This window comes from Trachurus trachurus (assembly GCF_905171665.1).
Source record: "Trachurus trachurus genome assembly, chromosome: 7".
Taxonomy (NCBI): domain Eukaryota; kingdom Metazoa; phylum Chordata; class Actinopteri; order Carangiformes; family Carangidae; genus Trachurus; species Trachurus trachurus.
Window position 1 is genome coordinate 31,491,494 of NC_139901.1, and position 24,042 is coordinate 31,515,535.

General features: G+C 41.8%; 1 protein-coding gene across 5 annotated transcripts in view; it reads left to right on the top strand.

Annotated features, from left to right (window-relative positions):
• The window catches only part of plekhg5b (pleckstrin homology domain containing, family G (with RhoGef domain) member 5b), a gene marked incomplete at its 3' end in the record, with an annotated part of 67,233 nt that overhangs the window by 40,780 nt on the left and 2,411 nt on the right, over positions 1–24,042 (top strand). For 4 of the 5 annotated variants that reach the window (XM_083975275.1, XM_083975276.1, XM_083975274.1 and 1 more), the window contains exons 8-20: positions 9,647–9,832; positions 13,151–13,321; positions 15,112–15,207; positions 15,391–15,591; positions 17,268–17,378; positions 17,497–17,646; positions 18,297–18,434; positions 19,083–19,202; positions 19,313–19,445; positions 20,381–20,496; positions 20,626–20,780; positions 21,928–22,333; positions 22,370–23,223. In XM_083975275.1, coding sequence (XP_083831401.1) covers positions 9,647–9,832; positions 13,151–13,321; positions 15,112–15,207; positions 15,391–15,591; positions 17,268–17,378; positions 17,497–17,646; positions 18,297–18,434; positions 19,083–19,202; positions 19,313–19,445; positions 20,381–20,496; positions 20,626–20,780; positions 21,928–22,333; positions 22,370–23,223 — 2,837 coding nt within the window. Of the gene's footprint in view, positions 1–9,646; positions 9,833–13,150; positions 13,322–15,111; positions 15,208–15,390; positions 15,592–17,267; positions 17,379–17,496; positions 17,647–18,296; positions 18,435–19,082; positions 19,203–19,312; positions 19,446–20,380; positions 20,497–20,625; positions 20,781–21,927; positions 22,334–22,369; positions 23,228–24,042 lie in introns of those variants that run through there. The other variant, XM_083975273.1, reaches the window with a different exon arrangement.

Genomic DNA, 24,042 nt, shown 5'->3' on the forward strand with positions numbered 1-24,042 from the left:
TATCAGGTAATTGATCCTCCACATATGTAACAGTGGACTCAGGACTCCCATAATGCACCTGAACTCCTGAAAACCTGACCTGGACTGAAGCTTTCCGCTCAGATCGACTCATCTTTGAATCTGAATATAAATAATGTTTATTATCTGAGGAGTTTGGCTTCTCTTTTTGAAGACAATGAAATATAAAATCAGGATCGAAGAGAAGAACTTTAGTGAAAACTAAAAATACTATGACTGAAGCTCAGGTGTCATGTGGTCATGGTTTGACTCAGCAGGTAAAGGAAGAACACAACAGGTTTTTACTTTTTTATTGTACAGAATACAGATTCATTTTATTGTAGAGTGTAAAAAAAAAAAAAGTTAAGTAATTCTTCACAAGTGAAAGTAATAGAAATTCACACTGCCGGGAAATTACGTAAAAGATTCAACACACACACAATAACACAACATTCATTCACCAGCCGAGGCCTTGAAAGCTTCACAATACAAACTGATATTGAAAATCATGTGACAGTCTGAGTTTATTGTTCAATCTGATGATCTGCTGCTTTAAATAAACATAAAATGACACGAGTCTCCTTCAGCTCTATCAGCTAATGTCAATCAATTAGTCAAATAAATCATTATTATTATTAATTGCAGCTTTAGATCAGATCACCGCCAATTTAAACCAATATTTTATCATATTGTATTACTTCAGATGAGATTCTTGCGTGTTTCAGTTCATTGTTATTTTGAAGTTTGGCCTATTTTACTAAATGAATTCAGTGATTCATTAAAAAACAGCAACAACGGTGTATTAATCACACAGAAGAACATGACATGACATGTTTCATTATTCTGGTTTCTGCCACTGAAACTCAGTTCAGACTAACGCTGCAAATATCTGATGATGAATCAGTTTTTATTTATAATTGGTCACCTGACTGATCGGCGAAGTGACGACTTGTTGCTTTTCCCCAAAATTTACATCTCTGAAAAAATGATATATATATTTTGGTTTTTAGATATTTGGATGAACAGAAACAGTTCATCCTAAAACATCACAATCATGACGCGTCCTCTCACAGTTTATAGACAGAATCTTAAACAGTAAAAATGCTGATGAAGCCATAAGAAACAAGACAAATATGAGTTTCACCCTTTTGGTTTTCATGTCTGCAAACAAAACGGAGCAGGAGGAGTCTTTGTTATGTGGAAAAGACAAGACAGAGACAAATAGATGCATAGATAGAAAGATAATGTTGTTTCATAACAGACAAGGACTTGATGCAGGACGACGGAAAAATCCTCCAGGGCTGGAAACAGGGACAGAGGAACCCACATAGAGCTGAGAGACACTGAGAGACAGTGGAGGGAGCGGCCGCTGTGTCGTCTTCTGACTGAACCTGAAATACAGTAACACACTAACACACAGACACACACAGATACACACACACACACAGAGGGATTCACATCTGTCTGCTGAGGTTATTATATTCATGCAGCTCAGACAACACAGTCACTCAGCAGCAGCTTTTGTGTGCATGAGGGTGGAGGATGTTAGTTGGAGTTCCTCTGTGCAAAGTGGGTCGAGCGTTTTCACCTCCTGCATTACACAAGTGGAGTTCCCCAACTTCCCTCCCTCTTTCCCTCTCTCCCTCCCTCCCTCTTCCTCTCTCTCTCCCTCTCTCTATCTGACCTCTGTGGTGCCTCACAATGGGCTCAGTCGTGGAGCGAACACAGAGACACTTTGAATGACAATGGCTGAATCAAGCGGCGGTCACACGGCGGGCGCCTCCGTTTGATCTGAAGAGCTTGACTGAAAACATGAAGTGTCCCCCGGACAACAGTCGCTATAGTTTGTTAATAGAGTGAGAAGTATCAGTGATTGACTTGATGATAAGATCTCAAAGGTATATAAATACAAGACTGTAAAGTGAGAAGTTTTACCCCCGACACAAGTGCTAATATACAAGAAAGGGCAGGAAACCTTATTGGATTATGTGTTAAATTTACTTAATAACAATTACATGGGGTTGAATACGTGTTGCACAATCTAGAGTCAGTTAGTGACCAGATAAATCAATTAAAATCATCATTATAAATCATTTATTGGTTGTTTTGAGCATTTTTTAAAACACTAATTGCTATTTTTCTCATAATAATAAGAAAAACTTTATTCATATAGCACCTTTGTTAAAAAAAAAAAGGTGCTTATACAGATAAATAATCATTTAAGACACATTTAAATCAAGAGAGAAACAAAACAACCAAGAAAAGGTAAAATAAAAGTGACCCATGGCGTTTAAAGCCCAAAGAATTTCAGAATAAAAGCCCAACAATGTGAAATAGCTGCCTAAGGGGGTTAAAAAGGCTTTTATTTTATAAAGAATTTGTTTTTAGAATATCTTGTTAATAAACTAGCCTACCAAAAAAAAGAAGCATCACTTAATTTAATAATGTGAAATGATAAAATGTTTTACTCACGCACGTTTCTGTTTTGATCTAATATTGGAATAATTTCCCTGCTCGATCCGGTTTGTCCAGTGTTTGTGTGTGTATTGTGTGTTTGTGTGTGAATGACTCATGTATTTTCTAGCACAGTCTCTAATGACACTAATTAATTATATCAGGTTCTAACAATTATTTTTTTCCCCCACATGGTAAAAATGGGAGGAGCTGCAAAGTGAGAGCTGAGAGCACACACACACACTCAGGTGGTTTGTGTGTGTGTGTGGAGAGACAAAGTACTTCCCATAATGCCTTAAGGTGGAGATAAGTGGCAGCTAAACACACACACACCTTTATGATAGTTAGTTGTGTGTGTGTGAGCTTTGTCCTGCAGTTACAGTGTCTGCAGCTCAGCAGCTCCGATGTCCGACTCCCTGGAAATGGATTCTTCTCCTTCCTGACGTTTTAAGATTTTACTTTTGGTTTTTTTAGTTATTATTATTCTTAAATCTTTTGAGATTTGGTTTTTTTTTTTACTTTTTGTTTCTGTGGATATTACGATGGTTCGTTTCGGGCGGCTGACGTCGTGGCGCAGCTGGGATCTGCTGCATGTGGACTCAGACATTCCTGAGTCGCCTCCTCCTGTCATCAAACCAACACCGGCCGACGACTGTCAGATGAGACAGAGAGTGAGTTTTTTTTTTTACTGAGGCGACCCTGAACGCATCACCAACATTGTAGAGATGTGGGGATGAATTATTATTCACTCATTTTTAAGCAAAAAACTGGTTGTTTCCCGCTTCTCTGATGCAAAGATTAGATTTCATTATAATAATCAGAATAGAAGTGTCCAGTTTATTAGGTACACTAAACTAAACTAATCCTGCTGTAGTGCAACAACAAGAGGCCTGAGGTAAATGAAGAGAGTCTTAACTCAACTTTATGATCATTTTGGAAGCTGTTGAATTATAGTGTTGTCAGTTTTGTGTCCACTCTCACTTTTAATGGAGAAACTAAATACAGAAACAGGCTCATTAAAAACCTGTGAGTGTAAATATAATGAAGGGTTTATGGCTTTAGAGCGCGTTTGTTCTGTCTGTGGAGGCTTTTATTTTTTTATTTTTTTAGTATTTAACATTTTATGAGTAAAACATTAAAGTAATGAATGGATAAAAATAACGTATAATGAGAATAATCAACACGTTTGACTGGATTTAATGTCATTTACAGAACAGTTTGAGCCGCTATCTTGGGTTTTGTTTTTGACTTGATCTCATCTGCTGCTCTGGAAACATCAGCTTTATGTGTATGTGTGTGAGGGGTGAAGTGTGATGATGGCTGGGGGGTTGGAAGAAAAAAAGTGGGTGTGGGGGGTGTTATGGTCCCATTAAATGGAGCATTGTTGTGACAACTCTCATGTCTCACCTGAGGCTCAGAGCTTCTGTTTGCTGATTATTGGAGCTGAAGTGGCCTTGAAACATGATGTGTGTGTTTGGAGTTAGGATGGGGGGGGTCCTTTAGTTTCTATTTCCTGCTTATGCACACACATGACATAGGCTATATATATGTGTGTGTGTGTGTGTGTGTGTGTGTGTGTGTGTGTGTGTGTGTCCTGGCGCTCAGGAAGGTCAGTGTCGTGCTGTTTTCCCATCGTTAATCAAAGCGAGCTGATCAAGGGGAGCTGTTATCAGTGGACTAACATGAAGGCAGGAGTAGCAGCAGGAGGAGGAGGTGGTGGGGGGAGGTGTGTGGGGGTGGGGGGGTCATAAGTGGTGGTGGTGATGATGCTGCTCCACTTATTTCAATACAATCTCGTCCCACCGTGCAAAAAGATTTTCTCTCCTTTCCAGGCCAAGGTTAGTGCAACAAACCCGGAGATAAGATAAGACCCAGCAGCAGCAGCAGCACAGAGCTTGATATCATTAACCTGACTAATGCCCCCCCACCCCCCTGCCTCCCCCTGTTGCCCCCCCACCACCACCACCACCACCACCACTCACTGCTCAGACCTGCAGGTCACAGATGGAGCTGGGGTCCGAACAAAAGGAAGCTCTCGCTGCCCTGGGCTCTGACTGACAGGTTTACACAGGAGGCACACGGGGGAAACCTTGTAAACGTAATTAGTTAGGCAGACGGAGGAGGAGGAGGAGGAGGAGGAGGAGGAGGAGGAGGAGGAGGACTCCCGAGGTACAAGTGGTATTATTATCTGCAGCTTCTTTTATACAACATTCACATTAAGGCCCCAGTATTCAACTTATTTGGCTTTTTATTAGCAAAAATCAAATATTTCTTTCATAAATCCGTATTTCACTGAAGTGGAATCACAGCCGCATACTAATGAAAGCTTTCTCGTACCTTAGAATGAGTTGTTGAAGTCGTTACAAATACATAAGTGGGCGACGCACCGAACCGAGGCGGCCATGTTGCATCGCCATTTTTTTTTTACGTTGAGTGGCAGCGTGACCGTAGGTAACCACGGAAACTCAGCGGAGGCACTGGTGTTGCATTCAGGCAGACGGCCATCGGAGGTAAACAATACAACATCACCATGACAACATATTGTCAGGCCTGTATTGTTTTGCCTCGTGCTGGCCGACCACTTGTTTACATAGACGCTTGTTTATCCTGTTACATGCAGCGTCTGTTGTCCGTCTGACATCTGCCCGATTTCACGTGAATGCAACATCAAGAATACGTTCCGATATGCAACCGCACCGCTAGATGGGGGGAATTCCTACATATTATACATTTTTAAAGAGTGAACACAAGCTGAAATGTTTGCCGTATGTTATCATCAGAAAAATAGTTCCTGGTTTATTTTCAGTTTTCATGTTCAAGGAAGTTTCCTCCAGGAGTTTGTGTGTGTGTGTGTTTGTGTTGGTGTGCTGGTTCTTATCTGCAGCCGCCTATTAAATTTAAATGTGCTGCAACAAGCAAGTAAACAAAGGGAGTTTCCCGTCGGGCCATTATCGGCTGCATTTCTTTCCTTGTTTTTTTGGCCAAAAGGAGCGTGGTCATTGTTCAAAGGTCTGCAGCGATGGGAGATAACCTGAAGAAGAATGGAGCAGCGGCCACTTCCAAATAAGAGTAAAGAATGAAGCTCTGTGGTTTCTATTATCTCGCTTTTTATTCTGGTAATTGCGGAATTTAGGAGGGAGAAAAAAAAAGAGGGAAAAAGACGATTTTATAAAGACAACAAGATGCAAAAAAAAAAAAGAAGAAGATGTGGAGTTTGTTGAGTTCTTTGGCATCTTAAGCAGCAGAAACAGAATTAGGATCAGTGTGTTTGAAGCAGGGAGCTCCCGACAAGCTGTCACCCTGACTCCGCCTCCAAATATTCAGATCAGCCTCCTTTTTTTTTGGGGGGGGGGGGGGAGTGTGTGTGCATGTGTGTGTGTGTGTGTGTCCCGGCCGGCCCTGCCTTTGCCTTCCTGCCCAACACAATGAGGCAGGAATCAGGATCCTCCTGGTTGCTATGACTTCAGGCCAGTGTCTGTATGAAATGCAAGCATAGTGGTCGGTGCCGGGAGAAGAGAGGAGAAGAGAAGAGAGGAGAAGAGAAGAGCGTGGACGGACAGACGGATATAAGACAGGACGGGACACAGATAATAAATAGAGATAATAATAGAGAATAGAAAAAGGAGAAGGAGAAGCTGGGAGGACAAGGACAAGGACATAAGATCTGGACCGTGTCAACAGCTGGAACGGGACGTCCCAAGAGTGAAAACGTTTAACACAAGCTTCCTGGAATAGAGTCGGAGTTGGACGGCGGTGTGTGTGGATGTGTGTGTGTGTCCCCTCGGTGGAGCGGACAGGAGGACACGGAGGAGGGAAGGAGAAGGAGAAGGAGAAGGAGGCGAGACGCCGCCGCCGTTGAGCTGTTGCAGCAGCTGCCTGCAGGACCAATGGGCTGCGATCCATGAATCCAATTGTGAAGGATTAGGATGGTTTTTGTTACTTTTGACATGCCGCTGGCTTCACTGGTGAGCTCTGTTACTGTTACTGGGAAACTGTCGCTCGCTCTGCTTATAATTACAACTTCCTGGCCTCGGCGCACACACACACACACACACTGGGTTCTTCTTTAAGCAACTTTCTTCTCCTTCTTCTTCCTTTTCCTACAGTGTATTTACTGTATGAGCTCTTTACCCTGCAAAAACTCAAAATCTTTCCGAGAATATTTGTCTTATTTCTTGTCAAAATGTCTCATTTCTAGTCAAAACTAATCTCTTTCCACTTCAAATAAGACTCATCACCTAAAAATGAACTTGTTTTTAGATCATTTTCACTTGTTTCAACAAATATTCACTTGAAATAAGTAGAAAAATCTGCCAGTGAAAGCAAGTTGTTCTGTGCTTGTAATAAAAACGAAACACTTGCTCCACTATCAGATTTTTCTACTTATTTCAAGTGAAAATACACTTGAAATAAGTAAAAAAGTGTCTAAAACAAGCTACTTTTTATGTTATGAGCCTTATTTTAAGTATGACGAGATTTGTTTTGACTAGAAATGACATTTTGACTAGAAATAAGACAAATATTCTTGGTAAGATTTTGAGTGTTTGTAGTGTATCACACCTGTTTTACATTTCCACAGCTCGGTGCTGTCACATCACATGCACACACAGACACACTTAAACTAAAGTACACAGGACTCGGCTCTGTTCCTTCTCTTTTTCTTTTTTTTCCCTGGGGCCATTAGTGAGTTGGCAGCAGCTCAGGGTCCAGGCTGCCTCCTCTACGCTTCCTGACACCTGTGTGCTTGAACTTTTTGGACCACATATCCCCACTTTATAAAAAAAACACACACACAAAGAAAAAAAACCCTAAATGGCTCCAGATTCGTTTCCTTTTCTCTCTAAATTTGTCTCGTTTCCACGTTTCTGGATAGAAAAGCTTCTATTTGCAGTTGAGTCACTCTCCTCCTCTTTATAAAAGGAGTAAAAGCTGTTTCCTAAACCTGCAGCACGACCCCCCACCAAACACACACACACACACATTGATTTACTATCTCGTTATGCAACCGTGTGTGTGTGTTTAGTGTTTTAGGCCCTTTTACTCCACTTAAGTGCTTTTGTGCAGCGCAGAAAAGGAGCCGTTCATAATATTTACATCTCTGTTCTGTCTCTAAGTTTTCAGTTACATACACATGTCACAGATGATTATAAACCGCCCTGAGCCGTTATCAGGCCGCTTTCATTCAGGTTGTTTACCTCTGTTTGCCTCGTGTGCGTTTGATGTTGTCGGTTTTTATACTCCGGCGTTTCGTCCTGCTCTGTTTTACAGTTATTTACGTATTTGGTCCAAACACATGAAGCTGTGTGAGGCCGATGCTGCTGCAGCCTGAGAGAGGCTGAGTCTGTTGAAGTAAAAGATCTGCAGTTGTTATACCACGATTATTATGCATCAATAAATTTCACAACACAATGAATGTGTAAAAAAAGTCAGAATATAATTATATAACTAGTTATTTACACAAAATATTTTAAGTGTCTATTAATATAGGAGCAGTTATTAATCCTCCAGGGGAAGTGTTTGAAATATTAAAGTCATTAATTGTCATCTATACCAAATGTTTACGTCTATTTAAATCGTTTTATTAAATTACAAATGACACGCTAATGCTGCGTTCAAAACAACTCGGAAGTCGGGAAAAAAAAAAAAAAGCTCCGCTGAGTTTCTGTGGTTTCCTACCGTCACGCTGCCACTGAATGTAAAAAAACATGGCGACACGACATGGCAGCCAGCACCGAGCTTACCCGCTCCATGGAGATATGAATGATATGAACGGCTCATTCAGAGCTGAAAGGAACACTTCACTTTGTTACTGGTTAATGAAAAACAGACTTTTGAACCAAATAATAGAGTTTTGTGAATAGATAACAGGAGAATTTACACAATGTCCCTTTAAAGGTTGAAGATGTGATTTTTTAATTAGTTTGTTTGTGCAGCTCCACACACCACTGACGATGTGGAAAAAGTTGCATGATGAGGATCTTTGTTTGTGGAAGAGGAAGCTGAAACCTGACGTGACGCGGTCTTTGTGCGTTGGTGTTTTGATTGCATTGTGTTTGCATGTGTGTCTGTCTGTGTGTGTGTGTGTGTGTGTGTGTGTGTGTGTGTATATATGTGTGCGGGGGGTCAACGGCGAAAGAATTTGGTTGGAATGGGGACGCTCAGTTTCTGCAACAGTGTCAGTGTCCAGGAATGTGAGTTTCTTGTTGTCGTTGTGTTTGAAGAGGGTCGTCGGTCAGTCAGCCTCGACCCCCCCCCTCACCCCCCCCCACAGCAGCAGCAGCAGATTCCTCAGCACTGACACTCATAACGGCAAAAACAACTGCTTCCTCAGATACCCCCCCCCCCCCCCCCTCCCCTCCTGTTTGTTTGCTTTGCCGCTGCTCGTAAAAGTGTCCAGAGATGCAGAGTGTTGCTGCTGACAGGGAAACAATGGAGGAGGGGGACAATGGTTTAGACTTGGAGCGAGAGCATTATGTCCTTATGGAACAAACCTGCTGCTCCTTGGGATGTAACGAGTGTCGGCCGTGAGGAAGCGTCCGTCCTTCCCTCTCCTGTTTGTGTCCGTCCGTCTGTCCGTTCGGATCGGCTCGAAATCGACCTGATGATGTCACAGAATTCCCCTCTGATTTCCTGTTTATCCTTCTCTCTCTCTCTCTCCTTCTCCTTCATTGTCTCTGTTGTCCGTCCGTCCGTCTGACTGGAAACCGCTGCACTGCAAAAACTCAATAATAATATTTGTCTTATTTCTTGTCAAAATGTCTAATTTCTAGTCAAAACTAACCTCTTCCCACTTAAAATAAGACTCATCACCTAAAAATTTACTTGTTTTTAGATCATTTTCACTTGTTTCAAACAAATATTCACTTGAAATAAGTAGAAAAATCTGCCAGTGAAAGCAGATTTTTCTACTTATTTCAAGTGAAAATCTGCTTGAAAGAAGTAAAAAGTGTCTAGAAACAAGCTACTTTTAATGTGATGAGTCTTATTTTAAGTATAATGAGATTTGTTTAGACTAGAAATGACATTTTGACTAGAAATACTGTAAGACAAATATTATTGAGTTTTTGCAGTGTGTATTTCCTCCTGAGCTGAAACAATCACTTATGTCACTCACTTCTCTCTCTTTCGTTTTCTGGTTTTTGGTTTTGTGGTCTTGGACGCTGTGTGAACTTTCTTTCTCTGTGTCCTCTCTCAGGGTCAGGCGCGACGGAGGAAGAACATGACCGAGTTCCTGGGGGAGACGAACATTCCCACCCAGGATGCCGTGGGACAGATGGGTGGCTCGCTGCCCAGCGTCGGCGCCGGGCCCGACAGCTGGAAGAACCGAGCCGCCAGTCGCTTCAGTGGCTTCTTCAGCTCCAACGCCGGAGCGTTCGGAAAGGTACACACCGATCAGACCAGAGGTCATATTAAAGGGATAGTTCAACATTTTGGCAAATTGGCCCATTGCCATAATCCCTATAGTCATAGCAGTAGGTTCTTTACCTTTATTTGTCAGTGCAAGCTATTTTTAGAACGGCGGAGCAGAGCCGCGAGCTGCTCAGAGCTACGCTACGGAGGCTCATGAATGATTTCTTGGTTTCCCTCATCAAACTCATCAAATACACAATCCAACAACTCCAAAACGCTCTGGTGGACAAGTTGTGACCTGCACATTCACCACGCTATGAGATAATAACACAACGTTACCAGACAGAGTTGTTTTAGAGGGACATACAGAGACTGCTTGATGAAAAACTGTCCCTGAAGGCAACGCGCATCAGTGGTTTTGCATGAATTTCCCTCTAAAACAACTCTGTGATGTAACATTGTGTTATTATCTCATAGCGTGGTGAATGTGCAGGTCACAACTTGTCCACCAGAGCGTTGTGGAGTTGTTGGATTTTGTATTTGATGAGGAAAACCAAGAAATCCTGCTCCACCGTTCTAAAAATAGCTTGCACCGACAATTAAAGGTAACGAACCTACTGCTGTGACTATGAGGATTATGGCAATGGGCTGATTTGCCAAAATGTTGAACTATCCCTTTAAAGACATATACAAGTGTGTGTTTGTGTGTGTGTGTTGCATGCTGCACTTTCCTTTGGGCAGTAAAAGTGAGATTCAGAAGCAGCAGCTGTGGGGGTTCAGGATTGTTGCCCAGGCGTGTCTCAGCTTAAAACAACAAACAGCACAGTAGCAGCAGCAGCGGTGGGAGGGGGAGGGGGGAGGAGGAGGAGGAGGAGGAGGGGGTAGGGGGGGCTACGAGGTCAGATCCCCCGGGTCCTGGTGAGGTCATTTCCCTTCAGAGTCTCCTGACTCGTCGTGGGCTCACACACACTTCCCCTCCCACCGGCAGCAGCAGCAGAAACTCTGGAAATGAGGAGGTGGAAGAAAAATGATCTCACACACTCAGTCAGCTCCGTCCGGCTCGATCCTGTCGTCGGATAAAAGTGACAAGTGTTTGAAGTTTAGAGGAGTAAATCTTCATGTTGTTGCAGAGAGTTAGACAAGTTAAGCTTTATTTATATAGCACCTTTAACCAAGGTGCTTTATAAATAGAATAAAATAAAAAACTGACATACAATCTACACTGCTCAAAGAAATAAAGGGAACACTTAAACAACACATTGTAACTCCAAGTATATCACACCCATGTGAAATCAACCTGGGATGATAATTTTTTTTTTTTCTATAAGTTTATTTGAAAACAGGGACAGTGCACATTAATAACATCACTGTGTTTTGATTTACATTGATCATTTTTATGTTATTTTGTTCTCAACACACTCTACTATATATTGAATAACGATTTTAAACTGCAATATTTCATTAATTGAGATCTAAGATGTGTTGTTTAAGTGTTCCCTTTATTTTTTTGAGCAGTGTATAAGAAACAATAAGAACTGTCATGATAAAAACAATCAATTTGGAGGGTTGAAAGTGTTGGAGCTGTTCTAACACAGAGTGGAAAATTGTTCAAAAGTTTCGGAGCAGTGACCGCAAAGGCACGAGCAATTGATTGATTGATTGATTGATTGATTGAAATCTTTGTTTTGAACATGTGTGAACAGTGAAATCAAAACAAAACCAAACAAACTAAGTATCCATAATCAGAACAAAAACAAGAAAAACTGCTAAATAAATTAAATAAAATTAAACATGCTTGGAAAGGAGTAGGAAGAAGTAAAAACCCCCATCACCTTTTGTATAGTGAGTTTGGTATGTGGAGGAGATCAATACCAGCCAGGCTAACGTAGCTTAGCACAAAGACTTGAAACAGAGGGAAACTGTTAGCATGGCTCAACTCCAGCCAGAGGTCACCAATTAACCCCCCAACAAACCCCCGGAGTGTCCGATCTGCTGTGACCTCTACTCTGTTTTTAACAACAATAATCAACTTTCATTGTAATGACACACACACACACCCACACACACACACATAGACACACACCTACACACACACACACGCTGCCATTGTGCGCGGCGGCGTCCCTCAGGTCACATCCACATGTCACACAGAGACAGAGTGTGTCAGTCAGCTGTCAGCGTCCGGCTCGTCTCTATTCACCGTCTCCGCTGCCTTTAACCCTCTCAGGGCCACGGAGCCTCCTCTGGGACCTGGACCTCTGCCCCCCCCCCCCCCCCCCCCCCCCCCATCTAACCCCCTCATTACCTCCCCGTATCCCTCCACCTCCACTCACACTGTGGGGGTCAAACCTCCACCCACCTCCTGTCACACAGAGCTGACACAGATCTGATCATAGTTCCTCTTAAATCACACTTGTATCCAACATGGATCAGGTTTTTTTTATTAAAGGGATAGTTCAACATTTTAGTCAGATCCTCCTCTCACCATAATCCCTACACTGCAAAAACTCAATATCTTACCAAGAATATTTGTATTATTTCTAGTCAAAATGTCATTTCTAGTCAAAACCAATCTAATCATACCTAAAATAAGACTCTAAGTAGCTTGTTTTCAGACAGTTTTTACTTCTTTCAATGATATTTTCACTTGAAATAAGTAGAAAAATCTGATAGTGGAGGAAATTTTTCTTTCTTATTACAAGCACAAAAAAACTTGCTTTCACTGGCAGATTGTTCTACTTATTTCAAGTGAAAATGAGTTTGAAACAAGTGAAAATGATCTAAAAACAAGTAATTTTTTAGGTGATGAGTGGAAAGAGTTTAGTTTTGACCAGAAATGAGACATTTTGACAAGAAATAAGACAAATATTCTTGGAAAGATTTTTGAGTTTTTGCAGTGTATAGTCATAGCAGTAGGTTCATCATCACCTTTAATTATGGGTGCATGGCACTATCCCTTTAGTTTAAAGTCATACATCAGTGGTTCATCTTCTGCAGCCCCTCCCCCCACCCCTGCCTCCAACCCCCCCCCACTGCTCCCTCCATCCTCTATTGTTAAAATGGTTTCAATGCACCGAGCTCATTTTCATAACTACATCAGAGCTGAACAAAGAGCCGAGCAGCAGCAGCAGCAGCAGCAGCAGCAGCAGCAGCAGCAGCAGCAGCAGCTCCTGGTGGATTTCAACAGTTTATATGCTAATGTGCAGACTGCAGCTTTGTTTACAGTGTGAATCAATGTCACAATACACACAAATGCACACACACAATCGTACACGTTCTGTCGTCTAATAACCCCCTCACTCACTTCATTAATGAGGCTCGTTACTTTGTGTGTCTGGTCCTGTGACAGGAAGTGGACCGTGTGGAGCAGCTGCAGAGTAAACTCCACTCCTACACGCTGTTCGGTTTGCCCAAAGTGCCGCGGCTGCTCAGCTTCCACCAGGACTCGTGGGAGGGGGGCGGGGAGGAGACGGACCTGAGCCTGGAGGACAGCTGGCAGTGTCTGCTGGACAACCCCGAGGTACCACTACACACAACACACTACACATAACACAATGCACAACACTAGTTTGTTCATTCTTTTATTGACACAAATAACTCAAATCCTAATATCTGGCTCCAAATAAGACACAACTAAACACATTAACACACACAAAAAAAGAGAAATGATACACTTATTACACCCTCACTTGTCCCATCTGGTTTTCCATCATCACACACTACACACTGCACAACGCAGGCTGCACACTCAGTTCACACACATTTCAAAGTGTAGAAAATAGAAATATTAAGCTAAAAGTTCAGTCACAAGTTGTTCATTGTGAAGCCAGAGGAGAAATTAAATGATACAGATAAATAAACTATAATAAAATATAAATGAGCTGCTTTAACTTTAGTGTGTTAATTACTTTTTTAAAACAACTACATGTGCATTTTTCAATTCATTTGTTCACTTCACTCATCAGGCAAAATATAGAAATGAATTATTGATACGTCACTAAAACAGGTAAAAAGAAGTGAATCTGGTTTCTCTTAAACACAAACATTTAAAATGGAAAATGTGTTTCTGTTTTACTTTTACTGCAAGAAAATCATTATAAAGCTTTAACAATTAAAGCATTAAAGACCCTCCCCTGATCTCAGATGACTTTTTAAATGGATGAGTGAATAAATAAAGACTTTATTTCAGACATGTGAAAGTCATACAATACAAAATCAAATCAAACAGTTAAGACAACAATTGGGGGGGAAAAAAGAAATAAGAAATACTAACATGTCTGAAGAGAAGCAGGAATTAAAGTTAACCTGTCTGATGATGTAATAATAAAACGGTTTCATTCATATGAACCTCTTCCTCTTCCTCTTCCTCTTCCTCCTCTTTTATCTCGTCGTTGCCAGTTTTCACAGAACGATTCCCACAAATCAGTCAGTTGTTACGCAGCTGTCGTGAAACTGTGCACGGCTCCACCCGCCCGGTGCACGTTGTTCAGCTGCAGCAGCTTCAACCTGTTAATGTGTATACGAGTAATCAGCTGTTTACAGCCTCACATACTGTACATTCGTCTGTGCCCGTCAGTTACATAAGTCACATCGCTGAGCCGCTCGTTTCCCTGCAGCTGCATCACACAGTTATTCAGGTTTTTATGATCCGTGGAGCCTGACGCAGCAGCAGATGACACACGACCTGCCTACGCCCTCGTTCACTTAAATAACACTTATAGAATAATATAAGAGGATAAGACTTTTCAAAATAATCTCACAAATATAACATATATAAGTCGTAAATATGATTTTACAAAAGTTACATTTGAGACGATACAAAAAAATGTGAACCTTTTTCTGCAACACAACATGAAACATCTTCTAATGTTGTAGGATTTTATATTTGTTTTCAGCTAAAGGCCTGAGAAACATCCTATAACGATGATTTATTTTGTCTTTCTGTCTGTTACCTCTGATATACAGGCTTCATGTTTCATTTCGTTATTAAAATGTTAATTTTGACAATATTTAATTCCAAACTAGTGAAATCAGGATCTAAACCTTTTTAATTTCATCTTTAAATTTTTTTTTGGCTTTTTTAGATTAATTTTCAGCACATCTATATATCATTGACATGTTTGTGCACAGTGTCAGTGATCAATTAACTTAAACATGTGACGTCTGTTCAGTGTTGGATTCACGCCGACAGTTTTAAATCTTTATTTTGAATGTGAATGACGTAAAAGACAGGGTTGTTGTAACACAGTAATAATTAATAATGTGTTATTTTTTGCAATTTTTATTAATATAACCTCTGTGTGTTTGCAGGTGTTGACGAGGCGACAGTTCCACCAGCAGGAGGCGATATGGGAGCTGCTGCACACGGAGGCCACGTACATAAAGAAACTGAGAGTCATCACTGATGTAAGTGCAGAGACACACACACACACACATAAAGATAACACACACACACACACACACACACAGTGAAGCTGCTGTGTGAGAACAGACAGTTTTATCTCCACCTCACTGAGACAGAGTCAAAGTGTTTTAACCGTCAGGCTGATAAACGTTTTTTCTTTTTTCTTTTTTCTTCCCCCCCTCCAGCTGTTCCTGAGCGGGCTGCTGAACCTGCAGGAGAGCGGGCTGCTGACCGAGGTGGAGCCGCCCAAAGTCTTCAGCAACATCCAGGAGATCGTCCGTCTGCACACGTCGCTGTGGAACGAGGTCATGCAGCCGGTGCTGGAGAAGGCTCGCCAGGCCCGGGCGCTGCTCGACCCCACCGACCTGCACCACGGCTTCAGGACGGTCAGTGAATGCACCGCACCGCACATAACAATTTTACAATAATAATAATAAAGTGAATATTCACATTTCTAGTTGCCAGCAAGTCATTCAAATCCAGAAACATATTGAGCACATTCTGGTTTTGAAGTCAAAAATATAGCTGTGTACATCAATAAATTATTATAATATTACAATTTTTTCTGCTTATTTGGCCTTTAATCATTAGATTAGATTGCCTTTATTGTCATTGAAAAAAGAATTCAGCGAAATTCACGTTGCTTACCCGCTGTGATACCACACAACACACACAAGACAGAATAAATACAAAACATAAAACCTATAAAAACATCACATGAGATATAAGTATAAAAGCATATGGAAACATTAGTCCACAAAAAAAGATATTGCATGTTGCCCGCTGGGGATTGCACAACCCATTGTTGCCTATCTGTTCTTTAGGTGTAGGTACAGACACTGTTCCCTCTAAGGTGTTTTACTGTGCAATTGCACACTGCTCCCCACCTCTTTGCCCAGAAGACAAAAAAAGTTGCACACTCAAATATCCCTGACTAGTTTACTGTTTATTTCTCCCTAATGTGCGCTTCGAATTGTGAAATGTATGACCTTAACCGTGGTCTGCAACTACGATTTAAGTTTTTGCTTGAGAATTATTATTACTGTTCATATCAAGAATGCTTCAGTGCCAAGAGTTGATGACACCAACTTGATGTTAGTTATTTTTTGACATAATTGTTCATATGGCAATAAATGCAAACTCTATTTTGCCAAAACAATATTGTATTTTGTTATCATTAACTGTAACTGACCTAGATATGGAGTAGCCTAGGTAATGTTGTCAAAATAATCTGTTATTAATCATTATAGTAATAGCCAATTGTATTGATATTTGGAGTTGGAGAGGTGAGGCCATAGCACCAGCATGTGGACGTACTGTGTACGCTTAAGCTGTCGCTCACAGTCGTTCAAGCAGGTCATCAGGGGAGTTGAATTTCTGCTCAGGAGTTTTGAAAATTAGAGGGAACATTGGGTACAGACACTCAGTTTCCATCTTTATTGATTAGATCAAACATTAAAACATTTTAAACACATGTTTTCTGCACAAACTTGTAAATGATCAATACTAAAAGTCACTTCATTGATGTCTCCACTCATTACTGGACTGTACATATCTTTCTTTTACAAATACTATTTTTTATTGCTTCATTTTTATTATTTAGACTGTTATTATCGGAATAACACTATAACGGAAATGTCCCCATTGTGGGACTGATAAAGGAATATCTAGAGTCATTACTGTGACAATAACGCTGCTTATCCTGGTACCAGTGTGTTTCAATAGATCACAGCTGCTTTTACATTTGTGAATAAAGATACTAAAAGTCAGGTGACCAGTTTATCTGACCTTTCTGTATCCGGTGCAGCTCTGACTTCACACTGACCCTGATGTAAAAATGTGATAATAATAATAATAATAATAATACATTTTATTTGGAGGCTCCTCTCAAGTCACCTTACTGAGAATAAAAGCATCAAATATCAGAGACGTCATTAAAACAAAACATCAACATAAAAACAAGTGAAGTGCACAGTGTCCAGTTATAAAGAGTAGGTCAGTTTGAACCAGTTTTGTGTTTTCCTTCATGTTGACATGTGTGCGTTTGTGTTTGTGTGTCCAGTTTGGCTTCAGGTTTCAGCCCTACATCCGGTACTGCATGGAGGAGGAGGGCTGCATGGAGCACATGCGCACAATTCTCAGGGACAACGAGCTCTTCAGGACCTACGTCACGGTCGGTGGCTTTTCTTCTACTTTTTTTTTTTTTTTTTTTTTTATATCTTTCTCCTATGACTCGTTCATTAATAAAAAATGTTTGTTGATTTCCCGTCTTTTGTGTGTGTGCGTCTCAGTGGGCGGAGACCAATAAGCAGTGCAACCGTCTGAAGCTGGCCGACATGTTGGCGAAGCCTCATCAGAGACTCACCAAGTATCCTCTGCTGCTGAAGAGCGTCCTCAAGAAGACGGACGAGCCGTCGGCCCGGGACATCGTCAACAACATGGTGAGACGCTGCTACAGACAAACCGACGACACCTGCAGGAAGATAACTGTGCTGCAGACTGAGATTTAAGATACAACCAGAGAATGCATTTCCTGAAGGAAATACGATACAAGTGAATGCTGAAAGCTGGAAGCTGAATATATTGTTGAAACACTGCTGAATTAAGTGAAAAAAATGCTAAATAAATCTTTAAAAAAAGGAACAATATCTGAAGAGTAAAGCTAAAAAATGTATTGTAATGTATAGACTGAGATTTTAAATAAAACTACTAAATACTGCTTCTTCCCTTCTGGAGGTTTTCAGCTCCAAGGTGGAAAGTTAAGCGTTTTCAAATCAGCTCCAAGTTATAAAGAAACACTGCACAAACCTTCTGTCTTTTAATTGTTTTATATGCTTTTAAATGTTTCAACACTATAATGGACCTCACATGGATGGTTCTTAGAAAGTTTACAGTTCAGACATTACACATGGATCAGGGACTCCATGAAACAAAATCAATACTCAGGAAAGAGCAACAAGAGCAAAAACCTCTTGTTCTCCTTTAAAACTTTAAAACTGAGCTCTGGTAGAAGTTTAAACATCTCTTCGTACCACTGGTGAACAACCGTCTTTCTGAACCCGGATGTGTCTCTGTGTTTCCCCTCCGGCAGGTGGCCACGGTCGAGGGCTTCATCAACAGCGTGGACTCCCAGATGAGGCAGCGTCAGGAGCGGCAGAAGCTCGCCACCATCTCCGCCCGGATAGACTCGTACGAGGCGGTGGAGGGAAGCAGCGAGGAGGTGGAGAAGGTCAGAGTCATACCTGAAATAATAAATCAATAATTTATAAAGATTGGATTAAAACAATGGATAAAGCTACTTTCAAAATTCTTGTTTTATTTTGTTGACATATTAAGAGTCAGTATTTTCTCATTTACAGAGTGATAAAAAGAGATATCCAAAATCCTCCTCTGTAAAAACTTCTGTCACCAGCCCCGAAAAAAATCAAATTTCGCCCTGTTTTTAGTAATAAAATGTTGTATAAATCAGGCTGTGAATGATGTATCAACAATCCTCTCTGTAAAAACCTTCAGAATATAGAAAGGGATCAAAGTGGAAGGTTTGGTGTCTGTAAGTGCTGCTGAAGTGGAGATTTCTAGCTCAGAGTCTGAGTCTGAAAAACTCTTTCTGAGAAAAGATTGTTATTGTAAATCGTACTTTTACGATTGGTTGCGGATATGAAGGAAATTACTATTTTTGGAGCCTCCATCATTGTTCAGGAGAGAGAGAGCTTTACAATGAGACCTGACGTGACCTGGCTCAGACTAACTTTTGGTGAATTTAGGAGAAATCTACCGACGAAAGAGACAAAATGAAGCAAAATAAAAACCTAAAGGTCAGAGAGGAAGGAAAAAAACATCAAACTTCATGCTTTTTTTTTGTCTCTTCCGCTCTCAGATCCTCAAAGAGTACAACCGCTTCGACCTCATGGCTCCCATGAGAGGGATCTCGCCGGAGGAAACCCGACAGCTGCATCTGGAGGGAGCGCTGAGGATGAAGGAGGGGAAGGACAGTCGGGTGAGTGACGTCGTCATCGCAGCTTCACAGCTCAGAGTCGGACGCACGAAACATCACGTATCACTGTCGGTATGAACCTAAATCTAAATCATTATTAATCTCTCCTGCAGATGGACGTCTACTGCTTCCTGTTCACCGACCTGCTGCTCGTCACCAAACCGGTCAAACGAGTGGAGAAGGTGAAAGTCATCCGACAGCCTCTGCTCATGCACAGCGTCGTCTGCAAGGAGCTGAAAGACCCCGGTAAGCCCCCACTCGCCCCCCCGCTGATCAATAATACTCTTATTATTGATCATTTTAGACATTACACAGGGTTCCTACACAAGTATGGAAAGTGATGGAATTTGATTTTATACATTTCCAGGTCTGGAAAGAATGGAAAATGGAAACTACACTGCAAAAACTCAAATATCTTACCAAGAATATTTGTCTTATTTCTAGTCAAAATGTCTAATTTCTAGTCAAAACAAATCTCATTATACTTAAAATAAGACTCGTCATATTAAAAGTAGCTTGTTTTCAGACAGTTTTTACTTCTTTCAAGCATATTTTCACTTGAAATAAGTAGAAAAATCTGATAGTGGAGCAAGTTTTTCTTCCTTATTACAAGCACAAAAAACTTGCTTTCACTGGCAGATTTTTCTACTTATTTCAAGTGAATATTTGTTTAAAACAAGTGAAAATTATCAAAAAACAAGTTAGTTTTTAGGTGATGAGTCTTATTTTAAGTGGAAAGAAATTAGTTCTGACTAGAAATGAGACATTTTGACAAGAAAAAGGACAAATATTCTTGGAAAGATTTTGAGTTTTTGCAGTGTATTGTATGGAAATATATTTATCTTAATACTGATCTGGGTACAGTACTTAACTACAATTTCCTGGGAATTATTTGGTGACATAATGGCATACAAATTCATATATTAATTAAAACAAATGATTCATTGCCTAAGTTTACATGATATGCATCTAATTACTCAAATTACACGAATTTTGAAATGTCCAATGTGTAGGAACCCTGTCTTCATAAGGAAACAGGAAACAAACAACAATCTTTATAATTTATTGATTTATTATTTCAGGTGTAAAAATGAGCTCATTATCGTTTTTGCTGCTGAAGTTGAATTGTGTCGTTTTTATCGATACATTGATGAATAATGAGTGTTTTGTTGTCGTCTCAGGCTCGTTCATCCTCATCTACCTCAACGAGTTCAAGAGTGCAGTGGCCGCCTACACTTTCCAAGCCAACAGCGCCACCCAGGGGCGAAGCTGGATCGATGCAATCTGCAACGTCCAGGTCAGAGACACATTAGATCTGTTATATACTGTATACAACCAGGAAAAAATACTTTGTTTTAATAGTTTAATTAATATTTTGGAATAAATAACATCATTTATTCACTTTATTTTAAATTTTATATTTCAGAACCAGCTCCAGAAGCTTCGCACCGAGGAGGTTCTCCGACAGCAGGACAAGAGGTGTACGGGGGAGGAAGAGATGGAGGAGGAAGACGAGAGCAGCAACTCCACCACCAGCTCCCCTTGTTTAAGACACAAAGACCAAGACCAGCAGAACTCCAGGTAGGACACCGACTGATCGCTGGATCGATGCCGGATCACCAGCAGGGCAGGAGATTAGGTTATCTATTAGTATAAAGAATAGAAATAGAATAGAATATAACATCTTTATGGGATAAACTGGAGTGCAATCCTTGGTACGGTTTTATTGCTGTGTTAGTGCTTTAAAGGAGATATCAGTGAAATGTTTTTGTTAATATAAGTCCTAATTAGTCATATTTTCCGTCAGCAATCACTTACATAGAGTGTTTCGACCGGAACACGAGTCTCTCCGTCACTCTGCTCTGCTGTAACCCGAGGAGAAAACATTTCTTCTGGGATACAAGTGTTATCCAATGAGGAGAGAGAACGGCATGAAGGGCTGTGTGTGCAGCCAAGGGATGCGCGTGAATGTGGTGACGTAGCACGAGGACCAATTGATGCCTGACAAGGGCGGGGGCTGCTAACTCATGGTGCGTTCAAGGAAACTCGTACTTTGTGTTTTTCCTTCCTGTGAAGTCATACCAGTTCGATCTGGTACGAGTTCACGGGTCGGAAGTTACGAGTGGCCGTTATAGGGAACTTTCACAGACAACAGGATGGTAAAAACACGAGCTACGGGTTACCTGGAACGCTACCAAGTCGTAGTTGTGACTTGAAGCTGTAACTTACGGTTTCAAAAGCCTGCCTTGAACGCAGCATTAGCCGAAACGGCCGTGAAGCTGATATCTGCTTTAAGCTGAGACACTACAGGTGAATAGGGTACAAATTTAAACGAACAGGTATCACCATGAAACTTCCCAAGTTTATCACTTACATTAAGACAAATATTTTTTGTATTACAAGTTTTGTCAAATTTTATGTTTAAATATGTAAATGAGGCAATATCTAATCAAATATGCGCTAATTTGCATACATTTCCAGAACAGAAATCTGAACAATGGATAAAGCCACTTTCAAAATTCTTGTTTTATTTTGTTGACATATGAGAGTCAGAAGTTTTTACAGAGGAGGATTTTGGATATCTCTTTTTATCACTCTGTAAATGACAAAATACTGTCACCAGCCCAAAAAAAAAATCAAATTTCTCCATGTTTTTAGCAATAAAATGTTGTATAAATCAGGCTGTGAATAATATATCAACCCGCTCTGTCTGTCTCCTCCCTCTCAGCCAATCAGACGGCTCCACTGAGACGCTGTCGGTGATGGACATCGATGAACCAGGCGAACACCCGGAGCCTCCTGCTGCCAACATGAACCTCAGAGGAGCCGCGGAGACCAAGACGGACTCGGACGCCGACGCTGACGCCGACGTGGCATCAGAGGCATCGGAGGTCCAACAGCCTCAGTCCAGCAGCAGCGTCCAGTCCAGCATCTACTCCCTGGAGGAGCAGGAGCAGGAGGAGGAGCAGGAGCAGGAGGAGCAGGAGGAGGAGGAGCTGGATCCTCAGTGCCGCTCCCTCTCCATGGACAGCGCCTACGGGACGCTCTCGCCCGAGTCGCTGCTCAGAGAACTGCAGCCGCGGCCGCCGGGCCAGAGCGAAGGAGAGGAGACGGAGGAGGAGGAGGAGCAGGAAGTGGAGCGGGAGGAAGGAGAGCTGGAGGAGCAGCAGGAGGAGAGAGGAGGAGACAGGGAGGAAGGAGAGCTGGAGGAGCAGGAGGAGGAGGAGGAAGAGGAGGAGGAGGAGGAGGAGGAGGAGGAGGATGCTGCCTCTCTGGGCTCTCAGCTGTCCGTGGTCCAGTCGTCGTCGTCGTGCCGACCTCGCCGGCGGCCGCACGTGGTCCCGTCGCGGCTCCTCTGCCTCCAGCGACTCCCCGGCCTCGTCCTGTCGCGCTCCGAGGACAACCTGCTGCAGCGTCTCCACGGCAACGCCTCCTCCGTCTCCCACAGCAAACACTCGCTGAGCCGGGAGGAGGAGGAGCGGCGCCTGGACCCGTCGTCCTCCTCCTCCATCTCCATCTCCGTCTCCACGGCGACGGCGCTGGCTCACAGCAGAAGTCTGACAGAACTGGGCCGGAGCGGCGGCGGCGCGGAGCGGCTTCTCCCCGCCGACCTCGACCTCAGCGCGTCCATGCCCGCTGCCACGCTGGGCGCCGGCCTGAGGAGGGCGGAGGAGGCGGCGTTGCCACGGGGACACAGAGCAGCAGCAGCGACGATGGCGACGGCGGCGGTGGCGATGATGGGACGGCGTGAAGGTCACGAGTCCCAGAGCAGCAGCAGCAGCAGCAGCTCGGACGGAGACGCAGCTCCTCCTTCGTCCTCCAGGAACGAGTCGTCGGCATCGTCGTCATCGTCGTCGTTGACAACGGCGGCGGTTGCGGTGGCGGCGGCGGGCGGAGATTCAACGGAGGTGTCGCCTCAGAAGAAAAGGAAATCTCCGGCGCAGCAGCAGCACAAAAAACTGACTCTGGCTCAGCTGTACAAGATCCGCACCACGCTCGTCCTCAACTCCACGCTCACCGCATCGTAAGTCACAGTCAGACTGGTTGTTTCACTTCAACTAACACATACAACAACATATACAGCATATACAATGTGTAGCTGCACATCCACACATCCATGCAAACTCCTAGGAAAAAATAAATATAAATTAAAATTAAAATTAAAAAGAGAAAAAAAAATACATACAATTCATGAATTAATTGAATGAATGAATTTATTTTGATGAATTTATATATATTTAAGTGTCATGCACATTTCAAGACACATTTCATATTTAGATAACAAACAAAATCATCAGAGTACAGACGAAACAAAAACCACATGGAATTCACGTATAATAATAATTCACTTTTTCTTAGTGTCCAGGCACTTTTTATGAAAGTAGCTATAGTAAAGACTTCTTTTCTGAAGAACCATTCCAACTTTACCTCATCATCGTCAGCCCAAAACAACTTTTGTTGGTTTCACATTTTGCATTTTCTCAAACAAAAACTGCCTGGCTTCGTCATATAACAGACAAAATGCAGTTCATCCTCGATTACATTTAAGTTAAACATAATGTGCATAGTCTACCATCCTCAGGTACTGAGTTAAACCTCCATACATACAGTATATACACATATATTCTATATATTCAATACAATAACATACATATTTATTTTTATGGCACATTTAAAAATACAACCCAAGTTGTCCAAAATGCTGTACAATAAAAACATACAAGCAAAACTAGTAACAATAAAACGAAATGGGATACAGGTAATGTACAGTAAAAACTTGCAATAAAGCAATGAAACAAAAGTGAAAGCATATAAAACTAACTACTAAACTAAAAACTAAAAT